We start from the raw sequence: 15,228 nt of genomic DNA on the forward strand, positions 1-15,228 counted from the left end.
GGGGCTCTGTGAAGACTCACAAGTGGACGCTTCCCCTCCTCGGTGTCCTATGGGGATGGCAGGTGCGCTGCAGTGTGGCTCCTTATTGCAAGGATCCAGGTACTCCACAGGTCAAATTGCAACCTGTGAGACCAAAGGGCCCAATTTCACCAGTTAATGTATCACTTCCCAACTTCAGCACTGCAGACAGAACACACTCAAACCAGGAAGCGCTTTGCAATAATAAAACCAACCTGTCGGTTCCTGAGATACTTCTAACAATTTTCTGTAAAACTATGTATTTAATATGCCTCATATGCAAATTATATTGCTACAGTGTATTTTACTGTTCGTATACTACCTTCAACTGTGTGTGTGTGTGTGTGTGTGTGAACTCGACTTCCACTGTTGAACTGGAAGCTCAGTTGTCTGACGGGAGACAGAAGCCAGGGACTCACTCAGCCCAGCACTGGACTCATGCCGCTTCATGCATAACTGGCGATCAAACAAACAAACAAATGCACAACCACAGCGCTCCCCTGCTTCCCTCCATAGAAGTTGGGTTCCTCCTTGGCTTTGAAACCCTTTCTACACTACTGGGGTGCCTGGGGGGCTCAGTCAGTTAAGCGTCTGCCTTCAACTCAGGTCATGATCCCAGGGTCCTGGGATGGAGCCCTGCATCCGGCTCCGCACTCAGTGGGGACCCTGCTTCTCTCCCTCCCTCTGCCTGCCGCTCACCTTGCTTGTACTCTCTCTGTCAAATAAATATACAAAATTTTTTAAAAAAAATAAGAAACAAAGAAAAAAACCCTGCACTACCTTACAGCTCCCAAGGGCTTCATAGCTCCGGAAGTATTCTCACTGGAACCTCACACCATCCTACAAGTGTGCCAGGCTTTTAGCGGGGCTCAGAGAAGGCTTGCTTCAAGTCACGACACAGCTTGTGGGCAACGGCACTGAGCTCTTCTGACTCCCCAAGGGAAGTGTTCTTTCTCCTGTTAACAGTCTGCTTTCCATATCCAGGAAGCTTTAAAGCAGCCTCTGGAAACCTCCAGTTTCATTTCTAGGTCACTTTTTTTTTCCATCATTGTGAAATGTCCTAACTGAAGATGTAATAAAATAACATGAAATTATTTAGGAAACGCAACTTCAAGGAAAATAATCACTAACTACAGTAAGCTCAAAACAGAAAAACTTCAAACTGTCACGTTCCCCATTACCACTGCAAGAAATAAACATGGAAAGAAAACACTGTGGTCCTAGCTCTCATGAGAGAGAGCTCCCATCCCACATCCTGCTTCTCTATAAACCCCAAAGGCCTAGGCTGGCAGGCCTGATCTTCCCCATATCCTCTCACACCCTATGAACCCCTGCCCCCACCGAAGAGATAGCATCACTTATCACACACAGCACACAGGGACGACTGCAGGTTTCTCACAAGGATAAGGAGGAATGGTGAAAAGGAAGGAAAAACAAGAAAATGATGGTTACTTATGGACCAGAGTATATTTTCATATATTTGAAAGGCTTTTCCTACTGTCAATCCATTACACAGCCACTTGTAAGTTGTGCTATATCCCAGACTCATTACAAACACCATGAGGGCTTGCTCTCTCTCGGTTTCTCGTGAACATACGAAACAGAAACAATTTTTGTCTGCTCATAAGGCAGTAAGCAAACAAACACAAGCCACCATACATCAGGCAAAGTGAGTGCTGCACAAATGCACACATGAAATGCTATGAGAGTAAAGGGACCAGAGTAGGGACGTTGAAAAAGGCTTTATGTGGGGCTAGATCTGGTGGCTCAGTGGGTTAAGCGTCTGCCTTTGGCTCAGGTCATGATCTCAGGGTCCTGGGATAGAGCCCAATGTCAGGCTCCCTGCTCAGCAGGGGAGTCTGCTTCTCCCTCTCCTTTTGTTCATGCTCTCTCTCTCTCTCTCTCTCTTTTTTTTTTTTTTTAAAGGCTTTATGAAGAGTTCAGCTTCGGAAGACAAGTAGGATGCAGTAAGGCAAAAGAAACACTATGTGCGAAACAGAGAAATAGCACAGCATCGGTGTAGTGGGAAGTCGAATTTTATGAGAACAAGAGGTTCACAGATGGGGGACGAGGCTGGAAAAGGAATTTGGAGGCACAGATTGTAACGGTCCTTAAATATAGCGCTGAAGAAATTGTGGGCTTTCTCGTGTAGGCGATTCGGGGGATCATGTAGCCTGCCAGCAGGGCCACCATACAGTCAAATTCACACTCTACAACAGTAACCCTGGGAGCTCGGTAGAAGATGGGTGGACACAGAGACTGCCAGGAAAATACGACAGGAAGTCACTTCCCTAACCGACACAAGGGTTGGGAAAGGCCTGAGAGCAGCAGCAGAAACAGGGAGAGGGAATGGGAAGTTCAACATATCTTTTTCGACAAGACTGAAAAGATGAGGGAGAAGGAGGGACAAAGGTAACTAACATTTTTATCTGGAGCCCAGAGGTCGCGTCATTAACCACGTTAAGGAGTAACGAGAGCCAGTGTTTTTGTTTTACTTGCTTTTTCCTGGAAGGGGAAGGGGAAAGTTTCCCCGTTTTGAACACAGCTGTTTGTCTTGCTTTGTTTTAAAGTTATCTGCGAGATGCCGGGCTAAGCTCCAGGAAGAACTTTGAAATAGGAGATGGGTCCTCAAAAGGCATGTGAGTGACACTGAAGCGTGAAGATGGAGAGATGCTGTAATGAGAGACAAATTCCTAGTAGGAATAAGTGGTTTGCAAGCCAGAAGGGCAAAACAGAATCCAACCCAGTTTTCAAATAAATCCACCTACAAAGGATAGTGGGATGTGATAGGCAAGAGAAAAGAGGATGGCAACAACAGTGAACCTACAGTCCTAGGACCGATACCATTAGTGTTCACACACTCACGGATCACAGGACACGCCAAGGCTCATGACACGGATGACCGCAGGCGAGTGCTGTACACAACCACGAAACACAGCATAAGAGAAAGGAGAGAAGATGGCCACGGAGCAAGTCACGCTGCCAAAACCGACTGCATGAGAAATGAGACGCTAACCAGCAGACCACAAATTCCAAACGCCAGCACAAAAGAAATGGGCGGCCCAACTGGGGAACCTACTAACGGTAAGGATTCCTTCCCTCTACACCAAGCTTTTGCTCGAGAAAAAAACCACAAGAAGGGCCACAGTCACGTTCGTACACGTTAGCGTCCAGTTATCTAAAGGGGGACACGGAAGAGGCAGCACGGCATCGGGGGTAAGTAATAAAATAGTCTCATCATGCATCCATGTGTCCCCATTTCGTTTTTTAAAACAGGGACACTGGAGACACAAGGCAAGACACAGTGGGGATGGTCTGTAATGAGGATGGGGCTGTGGGGGGCGCTTAGCAGCAAAAAATATGAAGTTACTGGATGCCTGCATTTCCATTTGCACCAAACCAACAGCTGCGGGAAGAGCAATGCTGGGCCTGTTTGAAAACTCTGTGCATTTCAAAAGACTTTCATGCCTACCTTTTGCTGAAGTGGAAAAGACAGATTGGAACGAGAACTGTGGCAAAGCTAACCCCTGGACCCCGTCCTGTCCCCAGTGACAACCCGTATTACTCAGTAAATGCACCAAATTCAATCTGCCCGTTAGTAAAACGGACTTGTTTTTCTGGGTCCATACCTGGCGTCTTCTTTCATTTGACCTCCCTTAGTTTATGTGAGCACAGAGGCAGCCCTCACCTCACCCCCAGAGCCCGCAGACACCAACTGGGGCCACCATTCTTTGCGCCAGAAGATTTTAGGACCCTACAGCTGCACGGGAAAATCTAACTTCTTGATGCACCAACATCCCCCCACCTGTAAGGATGCCTCGCAGGCTTGCTTTTTGCAGGGTTGGATCATTAAAACGCAGAGCTGCGAGCGACACCGAATGCAAAGCCTAACTGTCTGCAGGCCTGGCAAGCATAGCAACTTTGGGACGGAAGGCACCGGGAAGTCTGCAGGACCAGCACCCAGAAGGATCAGGCTAGGGATTCAGCACCTGCTCTAATCTCTCCCATCACCCCTGCACGGTCCACACGACAAGCCGGAGGCCTTCCCGCACCGCCCTAATTTAGTTGATATTCAGAGAAAAAGGGGGATTCGGGTAAGGGAGCCTGCAAATAAAAAAGAGTGGCGAGAGGACAGCATCAAATGACTCGCCCAAGGTCAAAGCAGGAGGGTTGCAAAGGGGCCGCCGGTGGGCCGGCTCCCGAGGCCGCGTCTCCCGTGCCTCGTTCTGCAACGACCGGGGGTGGGGGGCGAGCAGCTTCGCGGCCCCGGGGCGCAGGGCGCGGGCTGGGGCGCCCCTCGCCGTCCTGCGCGCAAGCCCCGCCGAGCCCTGCAGCCCTGCAGCCCGCCGCCCCCGGGCTCCCGCACGGCCGCGCTCCGCCCGGACCCCCTCCCCCTCCCCCGCCCCGCTCGGGACCCCGGCGCCTAAGTGTGCACACGGCAGGGCCCCGCCCGCGCTCCCGCCCCGCCCCGCCCGCGGCCTCACGCACTAGGGCGCTCCGGACCGGGGCTCCCGCCGCCGCCGCCGCCGCCGCCGCCGCCGCCGCCGCAGGGCCCGGGCCGCCCGGCCTCCCAGCCCCAGCGCCCCCAGGGCAGCGCCAGCCCGAGCAGGCCGCCGACTTCCTCCGCCAGCCCCGCCCCGGCCGCAGCCCCGGGAAGAGCCCGCCGCCGGGGCCTGACGGACCGCCCGCGCGTCCAATCGGAGCGGCAGGCGGAGGGGGCGTGCTGACGGACGGCCGCGGCGGCCAATAGGAACGCGCCTCCCCAGGGGGCGCGGCGGCCGCCGAAGGCCCCGCCCCGTCCGCGCTTCCGCCGGGGCCGAGGCGGCGAGGGAAACTTTCCCAGAGTTCCTCCGAGCTCCCGAGCCCCGGGGGCGGGGGCGGGGCGCACCTGCTGCACCCCCGGTCCGCGCGGCGGGGCTCAGGGGCGCGCCCCCGGGGCGGCGGCCGTGGCGGCGCCCGGAGACCCGCGGCGGCTGCACCGGCTGGTGCAGGCAGGCCGGCTGAGCGCCCTGCGGGAGGAGCTGCGCGCGGGCGGCCCGGGGCGCGCCGGGGACCCCCTGCTGCACTGCGCCGCCCGCCACGGGCACCGGGACGTGCTGGCCTACCTGGTGGAGACCTGGGACCTGGACGTGGAGGCCGCCGACCGCGACTACAAGCGGCCTCTGCACGAGGCTGCGGCGCAGGGCCACCGGGACTGCGTGCGGTACCTGCTGGGCCGGGGCGCGGCGGTGGACTGCCTGAAGAGGGCCGACTGGTAGGTGGCCGGGGTTGCCCCACAGACCACCCCGCTGCGCGCCCCGCTCCTCCGCAGAGCCCCGGATTCCGTGCACCTTGCCCGCCTCGGCACCGCAGCTCGGAGCCTCCCCTGCAGGAGCCTCCCCTGCAGGACGGAGTACGTCCTGCAAACCCTCTTGCGGGGGGGGGGGGGGGGGGTGTCTCCATTTCCCATTAAGGAACCGGTAGGGAATGCGATCAGACGATGGATTTTCTGTATTAAGTACAGCTTGAGCCCCGCTGGGCTAAAGGGCGTTGTTTGAACAGGTTGTTTCGGGATCGAGGTTCACAGAAGGTTGCAAAGCAGCGTCCAGGGATCCCCCCCCCCGCGCCCAGGCTCCCCCTAAATTACCACCTTACAGAGCTACCGCACAACACCAAGGCTGAGGAGCTGACATTGCTGCAGTGCGTGCGCTTGTTCAGGATTTCACCGCCTATGTGGACACTTGAGCTCAGTGAGTGATGATGCCCCATGTGGTTTTATCACATGGGCAGACGTGCAGAAGCACCTCCACAGACAAGATGCTCGCCCGTAGGATCACACAAACCAACTGCGTTTTGTGAGATCGACCTGGTTTCCAGTACTCACTTCCGGGGGGCCTCCTAAGGGTCACGAGCATCCTAAGATTCATGACATAATGAAGTTCCTGCCTGCAACGGACACCTGATCTGATAGAAATGAATCACAGCAGGTAGACTTACATTTTAAATAAAGCGCATCTTGCCCACCAGGTTGGGGGAGTCGGCGTGGGCATGTTTTGAGGGCTGCACGTTGGCTATGACTTAGCACAAGACTGATTTTCTTCTGCTGCTGGACCATTCCAAGAGACACATTACCCCATTCATGTATCACAGTAATTCTATGGATAGGGAACTGACCTCTTCCCCCCGCCCCCCCCCCCCCCAAAAACATGAAGCAGACAAAGTTCATCTGAATATGTATTTGGGAGGTATAATTGCAATGAGACTTTTTTGCCCATCCTCACCTTTCTGGCTTTCTTCAATACCTTCCTTGCTTTTCCAATCATCCTGCCTTGTTCAAGATTTATTCCCGCCATGAAGTCCTTCTGGAAGTTTCCAGCCTTCATTTATCTGGGTTTCTCCCTTTTAATTTCTCATTCACTTTCATTATTATATCCCACCCCACCCCCCCAGAAGTGTTGGTTAATTAATTATTATCATGGCAATCTTAGAAGATAGATCCTAGATGCGGCCTTCCAGGTCACCTAGGTATAGTGAGTTCCAGCCGTGTGCCAGACTTGGGTCTGAAACCCAGGAATCAGGAGGTAGATTAGACCTGACCTTGCTTTCCCGGGAGTTATGTCTCCCTCATTTTGCAGATGAGAAACCAGAAGCTCATGAAATTGAAATGACTCATCAAGGATCATATATGAGAAGGATAGAGCCACCTCCCTTGATATTAGCGTAGTTTATTCCCATAATTGTGGACACAAGCCAACTAAGAAACTTACTGTAATCACACTGTTTCATTCGTGTTGCCAACGTGTGCTCCTCATGGCTAGGCAGTGTGTCAGATGTTCTGTTTAGCCCTTTTTCAGCACAATTAATAAACGATTACTGTTTGAAATGAATGGGATAAGTCTTACACAAATATTCAAGACAAACTATGGTTTTAACTGTGTCTCACTTCAGTCCCATACTCTCAACTATTCTCCAGAAGCAAGTTTTGCCTCCTCGGCATTCCCCTCCACACATGCCTACATCCTAGTCACTCTCCTTTTCTTATTCCTCCCAGTGCCTCACTGGAGGGGGTGGGGGACAGAGAAGTTGTTAAAGCAGTTTTCCTGCTTCCCAGACCCCTGAGTCCTCTAGGTGTTCCGTCTCTGCCAAAGACATGGGGTTTTCTGAAGACCTGACCACACGCTTGTAATGTCTCAGCTGCCCTTCCGTCTGACAGTTGTTCTGATTGGCTTTAGGACTCCTTTGATGATGGCTTGCACAAGGAAGAATCTGGAGGTGATCCAGGACCTCGTGGAACATGGCGCCAACCCACTTCTGAAGAACAAAGACGGCTGGAACAGTCTCCACATTGCCAGTCGAGAGGGTGATCCTCTGATCCTCCAGTACTTGCTCACAGTTTGCCCTGCTGCCTGGAAGACAGAGAGCAAAATCGGGAGAACCCCTCTGCACACGGCAGGTATGGCCAGGAGCTCTGCAGGGACGTGTAGCCCGCCCATCTGACCCCGCAGAATGCCTTCTAGTTAGAGTCTAGTAAGAACAGCTTTAGGGTATTTCAGCATATAGTTTGTTTCTAAAACTAATGGAAGTTGGTACGTGTTCTTCTTTCTCGTATTCACTCATTTTCACGGGTATCTGTCCTGTCCTCCCCAGTTTGTTAGAAAGCTGGTTCTGTTCCTCACTGTCTTTGACCTTAGGCAAGGGACACAAACTGTTAAGCAAATCCTCATCAGCAAAATAATGACGGTAATGATGCCCATATCATTATGGTTGTTGTAGAGGTTGTAGAGATTGAGGAACACGATGTATTTAAATCGCTTAGCACAGTGTTTGACATACAGTGAGCACAGAACAACTGGGTGCAGCTATTTTCAGGATCACTTTTATGTTACTGTTATACACAGGAAAAAAAGATGATATGTCCACGTAGCCTCAACAATACCACAGTGCTAAGCCATTTAAATAAATATAGGTACTTATAATTAAGTACCTGTGCCTGAGTGCCTTTGACTTATCTAGTGATAATGCAGTGGACTACAACTGAGTAATTATCCTTAAATCTGAATCGTCTATTTGTAGATTATTTTAAATGAGTGAAAAGCAAAAAGTGCTGTGATGTAAGACAACACAGATATTAAAGACCTCAAGAGTCCAGATCAAGAAATTTTTTTAAAATGACCTTTAGCCTTCTGGATGATTCATTGAATTAGGATACAGGGCCTTAGTTTCTCAAAACGTCAATACCTGTGACATGATTCAGTTTAGGAAATATGCATACAATTATTACAGGTACTGAGAGCAGCTAGGAACCAAGGACTTCTTTTTAAAACTTGACGAGTGGTAGAAAAACTTTCCTCTGCTTTGAATTGTTTGCCTAGCTCCCCTAGAAACCATCAGCACCTAGCCATTCCCAGAAAATAGTGGAGAACAGAGAGCTGAAATCTTTATTGAGTGTCATTCTCTTTAGTAGGAGAATTACATTCCTGCCCACTTTGTCATGGATCATTATTAATATGTTTTGCATTTCCTGGGCAAAACCTGGCCAGCCCTAAGGATTTGCAGCACAAGAATGAAGAGAAAGTTTAGGACTGAGAATTTGCCATGGAAGTGCTCACAAAGACCAGATAATCGAGTGTTGGCTAAGTGCCTATTAAGTGAAAAGTGAAAACATCATCGTTACCACTTATCCAGCTAAATTTTTATTTTTCTAGGATGGTAACAGTGTCCCTAATTTAATTGCCACCTCCCGTAAGCTCTAGCTAAAGGATGGGGAAGAGAGAAGAGGAAAGAAGAGTTTTATACCTGCACTAAAAAGCTCTCTCAATTGTCTTCTCCCAGCAATGCATGGCTGTTTAGAGGCAGTAAAGGTGCTTCTACAGAGGTAAGAACAAAAGAGCAAATGGAGGAAAAGATTCACTAATTGTGACAGTATCGATGCTATAGAAAAAGCTCAGAAAAAACTGCTTAGAAAGAAACCAAAGTACCAAAAGAGAAATGAAGAAAGGACATAGCTCAAAGAGTATAAAACAAAAATCACTAAGTAACATGAGAGAGAAAAAAAACCACCCGTGTTATCTGTTCATTCAGCAAGCATTCATATATTCAGTGTGTCAGCACTCACTAAGCGTTGTAGCAGATGCACGGGCTACAACAGAAGCCCGCCAGCTTGGGTCCCCTCCTGGAACTCACAGCCTGGCAGACAGGACTCACTGTTCACATCCTGCGAGTCTGAGGAGTCCAAGGAATTGCAGGATCCCCCCAGGAACACATGCCAGGAAGACCCAACTTGATGGGGAGTGAGGCATCTTGGCCCCTAAGATACTCGAGCTAGGACATGAATGAGGCTGAAAGCAGGAGGCGGGGCAGCATTCCAGACAGAGGTAACAGCCCCCAGGAATGCTCAGAGCCAGGAGAAAGCAGGGTGCTTGGTAAAGTGAAAAGTTGAGTGCGTGCTGGAGCCTTAGAAGTGATGGGGAGAACAGTGTGCAATGAGGAAGGCCAGACTTAGGGAGGACACTGAACTATGTGAGGACTTCAAGTTTTCTTCTTAGGTTATCAGATGCCATTGAAGGGTTTTAGGCAGAGCGGAGGGTGGACAGTACTAAGAAACTTGCATTTTTCAGAGATCCTCTGGTTGGAAAATAGCGGATGGATTGGGGTAGGGGGGCAGCAGGGGTGAGTGCCGTGAACACTAGGAGGCCGTTGCAGTTAAACAAGAAAGAAAGAACGATAGTTGGACTAAAACGCTGCTGGTAGGGGTGAAGAGGAGCACTTGGAGATACTTAAGTGGAATCAATAGACCTAGGTGAATAATTTGAACAAGAGAATGAGGGAGGAGAATCAAGGATGACAGGTTTCTTGCTGAAACAACTGGTGATGGTGACGGTGCCATTTACTGAGACAGAGAACACTGGTGGAGGAGCAGCTTTGCCAGGAAGACGATAATTTCACTTTGGGACGTGCTGAGTTGCTTGTACCTGGGAGGCATCCGAGCAGAGCTGTCGAGTGGCCAACTACAGACACAGATCTGAAGCCTACAGGAAGGGGTGTGAGCTGAGAAACAAACATGGGCATCATCGACATAGTAATGATGCCTGAATTCATGAGCGTGGGAGAGATTACCTGAGCAGATACTGAATAGTAAGGGGAGAATAGGGCTCTAGGCAGCGCTGCGAGGGAGCAAAGGCCCATCTGTAGATGAGGAGAGAAGAGAGGGCTCTGTGAGGTCGTGTCAAAGCTGTAATTTGAAGTGAAGAAGGGAGAACCAGTGTTCCAAGCAGAGGGGATCAGCAAAGAGCTGGACAGCTGCAGGAGAAGATCATGAGCCAGAGGAGGGTAGGACACGCAGGACCATAATGGAGTAGAGGGAGGGCCAAGGAGGTAGGACGGATGGGACCCCGAAGGGAAGGACAGGAGACAAGACAAACGTTGGCCGGGAAGGAACAGAAGAAGGCAGATGAGGTAGGAGGCAGACAGGAAGACGGGAGGGACAGAAGCAGACAGGATAATGGGAAGAGGAGGAGTGATAGAAGGAGGGAGATCCAACCTTAGGAGGAGAGGAGAACCAGGAAGACGCCAGGAACGGAAGGAGGTCACACCGGAGGCTGAATTAGGAAAAAGAACAGGAACAGAAGGATAGGACAGCAAAGCTAGTGGGAAAAGAAAAAGGCAGGATGGAGATGGAAGTGGGCAGGTGGATGGGAGGCCTGAGAAGCAGGTGGGAGGGGCAGGCCCGGGAAGGCGGCGGGTGGCCCCGGGGGAGGCAGGGAAGTGAGGAGATAGCACGTTCTCCTGACGCCCGGGTCCTGAGGGTTTCCCCTCTGGGTGGGAGATAGAGGCTTGGAGCAGGAGTGGTCCTACCTACCCAGGGTGCCTGAGGGAGAGTAGTCTCGTGGAATTGAGATTTTTGGTAACGGACTGGTGACGGGGGAGAGACGGGAGTGAGGAAGGGTTTAGGGGACAAGGACCCCATCAGACCTGCTGCTCTGGGTTGGTGCCGCAGGTGCCAGTACGAAGCCGACTGCAGAGACAGGTGCGGCTGCACACCCTTCATGGACGCCGTTCAGTGCGGCCACGTCGACGTAGCCAGGCTGCTGCTCAAGCAACACAAGGTATAGGGTCTCAGGCCAGGGAGCACATCCAATCCTAGGTTTGAATCCCAGCCCCACCTCAATGCCGAATGCGGTCAGTGTCGCAGTGGGCGAGGGGGAGGCAGACGTCCTTGTTCAGGTGTGGGGGACCCTGCGAGGAGCAGTTGGAGGAGGAGAATCCAGACGGCTGACTGCCACTGAGGGTGCCGTGCTTGACCAGAGAGCCCTGGAAGTCTGAGGCACGTAGCCCAGCTCCGTGCTCCTCACTTGGGGCCTCCTGTCCCCCCCCACCCACCCGCAGGCTTGCTGGGCCGTGCGGGACGCCCTGGGCGCTCAGGCCATCCACAAGGCGGCCGTCACCGGGCAGGACCAGGCTCTCCGCTTCCTGGTCTCGGAGCTGGGTGCTGACGTGGACGCAAGGACAGAGCCCACCCGCCTGGCACCGCTGCATTTCGCTGCTAAGGTTGGTCTCTCTATCACCACAGGGACAAGCCTGGGATGTGGTCATGGTCCTGGAACCTGGGTCCCCTCAATGGAGACCTGCCTTGATCCTTATGATGCCTGCGCATTAGTTCCTGCCAGCCTTTATTCCATGTTCAGGAATAATGTTGTTTGCAATCATAAGAACCCCCCATGTGGAGTCCTGCTGCCTTGTCCTTACACTGGATTCCAGAAGTTACCGTGTGAGTGGCAGAGGCTTTCCACGTACAAGCCACTGCAGGCCTGCAGAAGGTGCTCACCAGAAAGTCGCTGCTTACTCCCCTGTTTGAGGCGTTAGGAGTATTTTGCAGGTTATCTTCAGCCTCACTGGCTACCTGCCTCCACTGGCTTTTCCAGCAGCAGCAGGAATAATTGTTTCCTTGTGAAGGGGCTCTGCTGCCTGCCTCCCCCAGGAAGGCAGTGGAGAGAGGAGGGTGGCCGAGGCCATGGCGCTGATGGATGGGACTTGGAGCCGCGATCCTGCCTGGCTCAATACTTGAGGAGCAGCCAGCTGGCCAGGGAGCCTGTCAGGTGCTTGGTGAACAGTGACACACACTGTGATGAGCGTCCAGGACAGGTCGCCATCTCCCACTGTGTATCTTTGCTCTGAAGTTCCAGCAAAGACATATTTGCTGGGAGAGATTCTGGAACTGTGTGTTCCGTGTGAATCAGGACACATGCCCCAGACTGCAGTAGTAGGTAATTTGGCCTCCAGAGTAGATTCTCTGTTTTGATGACCAAATGTCACCAAAAGCCACATTTAGCATCATACGGGCCCTCGAACCTTAGAGCCATGCGAGTTTTCCTCCAGGTGTGAAAATTCAGTGTTAGCATGAATATCTTAGAAAAAGTACCTGATGTGCACTAGTTTGCATTTAAAGGCTTGTCCTTGTCGTCACCCGGTAACATGTATTTCAACCCTCAGGAAGGACACGTGAGCACAATCCAGGTGCTCCTATCCTTGGGTGCCGACATCAACTCCAAAGACGAAAGGGACCGATCAGGTACGGCTTCGTGTCTCACACGCCTGGGCAGTTACTGGGCACGGATGCGCACAGTACACAATCCTTGATGTTAGAACCACTGGTTTTCATGCTATTGCTCTAGTAGCTCGACACCTTTCTTTGAAACAACATGTTTGCAGAGCTCTGGAAATGTGTCTGTGACCATGGCAATGGCGGGCCTGCCACTTGTCACCGCTGTTCTGACTACTTTGTACCACGATCAATCAGTCATGCTCACTCTTAGAAGCACTTTCTAAATCCACCTCACTGCCAGCTGCTCCACGTTCAGATTCTTCATAGGTCGTCTCTCTTTGGAGTGTATTTGAAAACTATAATCACTGGGACGCCCGCGGGGCTCAGTGGTTGAGCATCTGCCTTCAGCTCGGGTCGTGATCCCAGGGTCCCGGGATCGAGTCCCACATCATGCTCCCTGCATGGAGCCTGCTTCTCCCTCTGCCTGTGTCTCTCATGCATAAATAATCTTTAAAAAAAAAAAAAAGAAAAGAAAAGAAAACTGTAATTACTGTAAGTTTTTTTTAAAGATTTATTTCCAAGAGGTGGGTGGGGCAGAGGGAGAAGCAGACTCCCCACTGAGCAGGTAGCCCCATACAGGGCTCGAACCCAGGACGCCGGGATCATGACCTGAGCTGAAACTAACATTTAGATGCTTAACTGACAGAGCCACCCAGGCAGCCCTCTATAATTTTTTTAAACTTGAGGCCCAGGAAGATATCTTCAGAGCTAATTCTTCAGACTTGAGTTGAATAAGCCCTCCTATGAACCTTCTGTGCACCCACGGCCGCCTTGCAAGCTTCCCCGTGATGCTTAGAAACTCCTGCTGTGGCCGCAAAGGATGGTCACCAAGTCCAGGACACAGGACTTTGTCCCCAGAACGCAAGATCCTAGGGCTAGCGGCACCAGGAACCTTGAGTGCTAGTTTTCAAAGTGCTAGTTTTCTTCTTTTCATCTGGTCAAACTTTGAAGAAATTGGTTTCTGTGTACTTGCTTCATTGCTTTTGATAGAAATCTCTTAAATTCTCTAATTGGTTGCTATTTTTAAAACCATCTCGAACCCAGTCAGGTTAAAAGGGGAAATGCTCTGATCCCGTAGAGGCAAGAGCACAGGGCCAAATCAGGGAAGTATAAAATCCACGTAATGGAAGGAGTCTTGTTATTGGGAGCAGCCACTGGCCAGGCAGGCATCACTGCAGGGTCCTGCTCCAAGTCCATGTGGCTTCTGTCCCCACACAGCCCTGCACCTGGCCTGTGCGGGCCAGCACGCTGCCTGCGTGGAGCTCCTCCTGCGGTCCGGGCTGCGCGACTCTCCCGACGACTCGGGCGCCCTGGCCAGGCAGCTCACCCACAGCGCGGACATCCTTCGGTGCTTCGACCACCATGCCACATCCTGAGGACGCACAACCACATGCACGGTGACCCGCTCCTGCTCCTTCCGTCGCTGGGGTCCCCAGCCTGCGGCCCCTCTCTGCCAAGACCCCAGGCCCTGAGGGCTCCAGGCTCTGTGACCCGCATGCGGGCAGATGGGAAGCACTTGGGGTCTTTCCATGATCCAGAGTCTGCCTCTCCTGCCCTTTACCTGAAATTGAGGGATGTTCATGAAGTCAGTGTCAGAGCCCTGAGAGAAGCATGTGATGCGCATAAACATAACAGAGAACGTGTTTTATGAGGAACGTTATGGGGAAAGGCAGTGGCAATACTGAACCATACAAGAGATTGCTGTTAGTTTGAGCTGCAAACACAACTGACCTGCTGCTTCCTTCCTTCTTGGGCTGCTTCTTGGCCGTTGCAGTGGTTTCACCTTGGGTTTTGTAGCCAGGAAGGAGAGGCCTGCACAAGCGTTTGCACGGAAATAATGGAAATATTTGTGCATTCTAAGCGCTACTAGTTAAGCCAGAACATTTTAATCTCAAGGTTATTTTTACTTAATGGTTCTGTGTTGGCTTCCTTCAGATAATAAACACATCTAAAAAATGCAGCTGAGATCTTTTCTAGACTTTTCTATCACCTCGGTCAAAAAAGGGACTTTATTCTTAAAACCCACACATCCTGTTTCCTGTCCCAAGCCACCTGCCCACCAGAGCCCGTGGGCGTTGAGGATACTTGACGTCGTAACTCCAAAAATTCTGTAGCACTTTAGACAGATTGAAGGGAGGCTGCGTCCTCAGGCATTCAGCTTCTTTTCCTTTTTCCTTTTGGGGGGAAGGGATGAAGATCATTTTCTCTGAGTTGCAAAGAGTAATTAGTCCAGGTCAGTCCTAGGAAATCACACGCGTCCGGCACAGCCAGACTGGATCCTCCTGCTGGTCGTGAACCAGTCAGGACTTACTGCAGCCCTGCTGGGTCTGAGCGTCCTGCTGGGCCAGGGAAGGAGTAGGACTTCCCGGTTCTTTGTCATCCCAGGTGGCATGGGCTGCTTCCTAGTCCAAACCACCAGCACCCGCTGGTGCTGTCATCCTGGGATCTCGAAGTGGTACCTCTTGTAATGGGTACCTGTTGGAGCTTTGGTTCCTGCTGCTTTTGAAGAGATGCCCCTGTGTCACTGCCCCTTGGGTCTGAGGATGGTCCTGTTACCTGCGGGGGGACGGAAGGGCAGGTGTGGCACTGGCCGCCTCCCCTCTGTACACCCATGACGTGGCTCCTGATTT

The 15,228-nt window shown here is 51.8% G+C and overlaps 2 protein-coding genes across 4 annotated transcripts in view; one reads left to right on the top strand and one right to left on the bottom strand.

Annotated features, from left to right (window-relative positions):
• Window positions 1-4,572, bottom strand: part of FBH1 (F-box DNA helicase 1) — a 47,614-nt gene extending 43,042 nt beyond the window's left edge. For 2 of the 3 annotated variants that reach the window (XM_038530192.1, XM_038530191.1), the window contains exon 1: window positions 4,507-4,572. In XM_038530192.1, coding sequence (XP_038386120.1) covers window position 4,507 — 1 coding nt within the window. In that variant the 5' untranslated portion in view covers window positions 4,508-4,572. The remainder of the gene's footprint in view (window positions 1-4,506) is intronic. The other variant, XM_038530193.1, reaches the window with a different exon arrangement.
• Window positions 4,573-4,952: 380 nt separating this feature from the next.
• ANKRD16 (ankyrin repeat domain 16) lies at window positions 4,953-14,558 on the top strand (the record flags this gene model as incomplete). Its single annotated transcript, XM_038529572.1, has 7 exons — window positions 4,953-5,272; window positions 7,230-7,450; window positions 8,830-8,872; window positions 10,994-11,102; window positions 11,383-11,544; window positions 12,487-12,565; window positions 13,817-14,558. Coding segments are annotated over 7 exons (1,092 nt in total), but the record flags the coding sequence as incomplete, so codon positions are not given.
• Between the last annotated feature and the right edge of the window lie 670 nt (window positions 14,559-15,228).

This window comes from Canis lupus, chromosome 2 (assembly GCF_011100685.1).
Source record: "Canis lupus familiaris isolate Mischka breed German Shepherd chromosome 2, alternate assembly UU_Cfam_GSD_1.0, whole genome shotgun sequence".
NCBI lineage: Eukaryota > Metazoa > Chordata > Mammalia > Carnivora > Canidae > Canis > Canis lupus.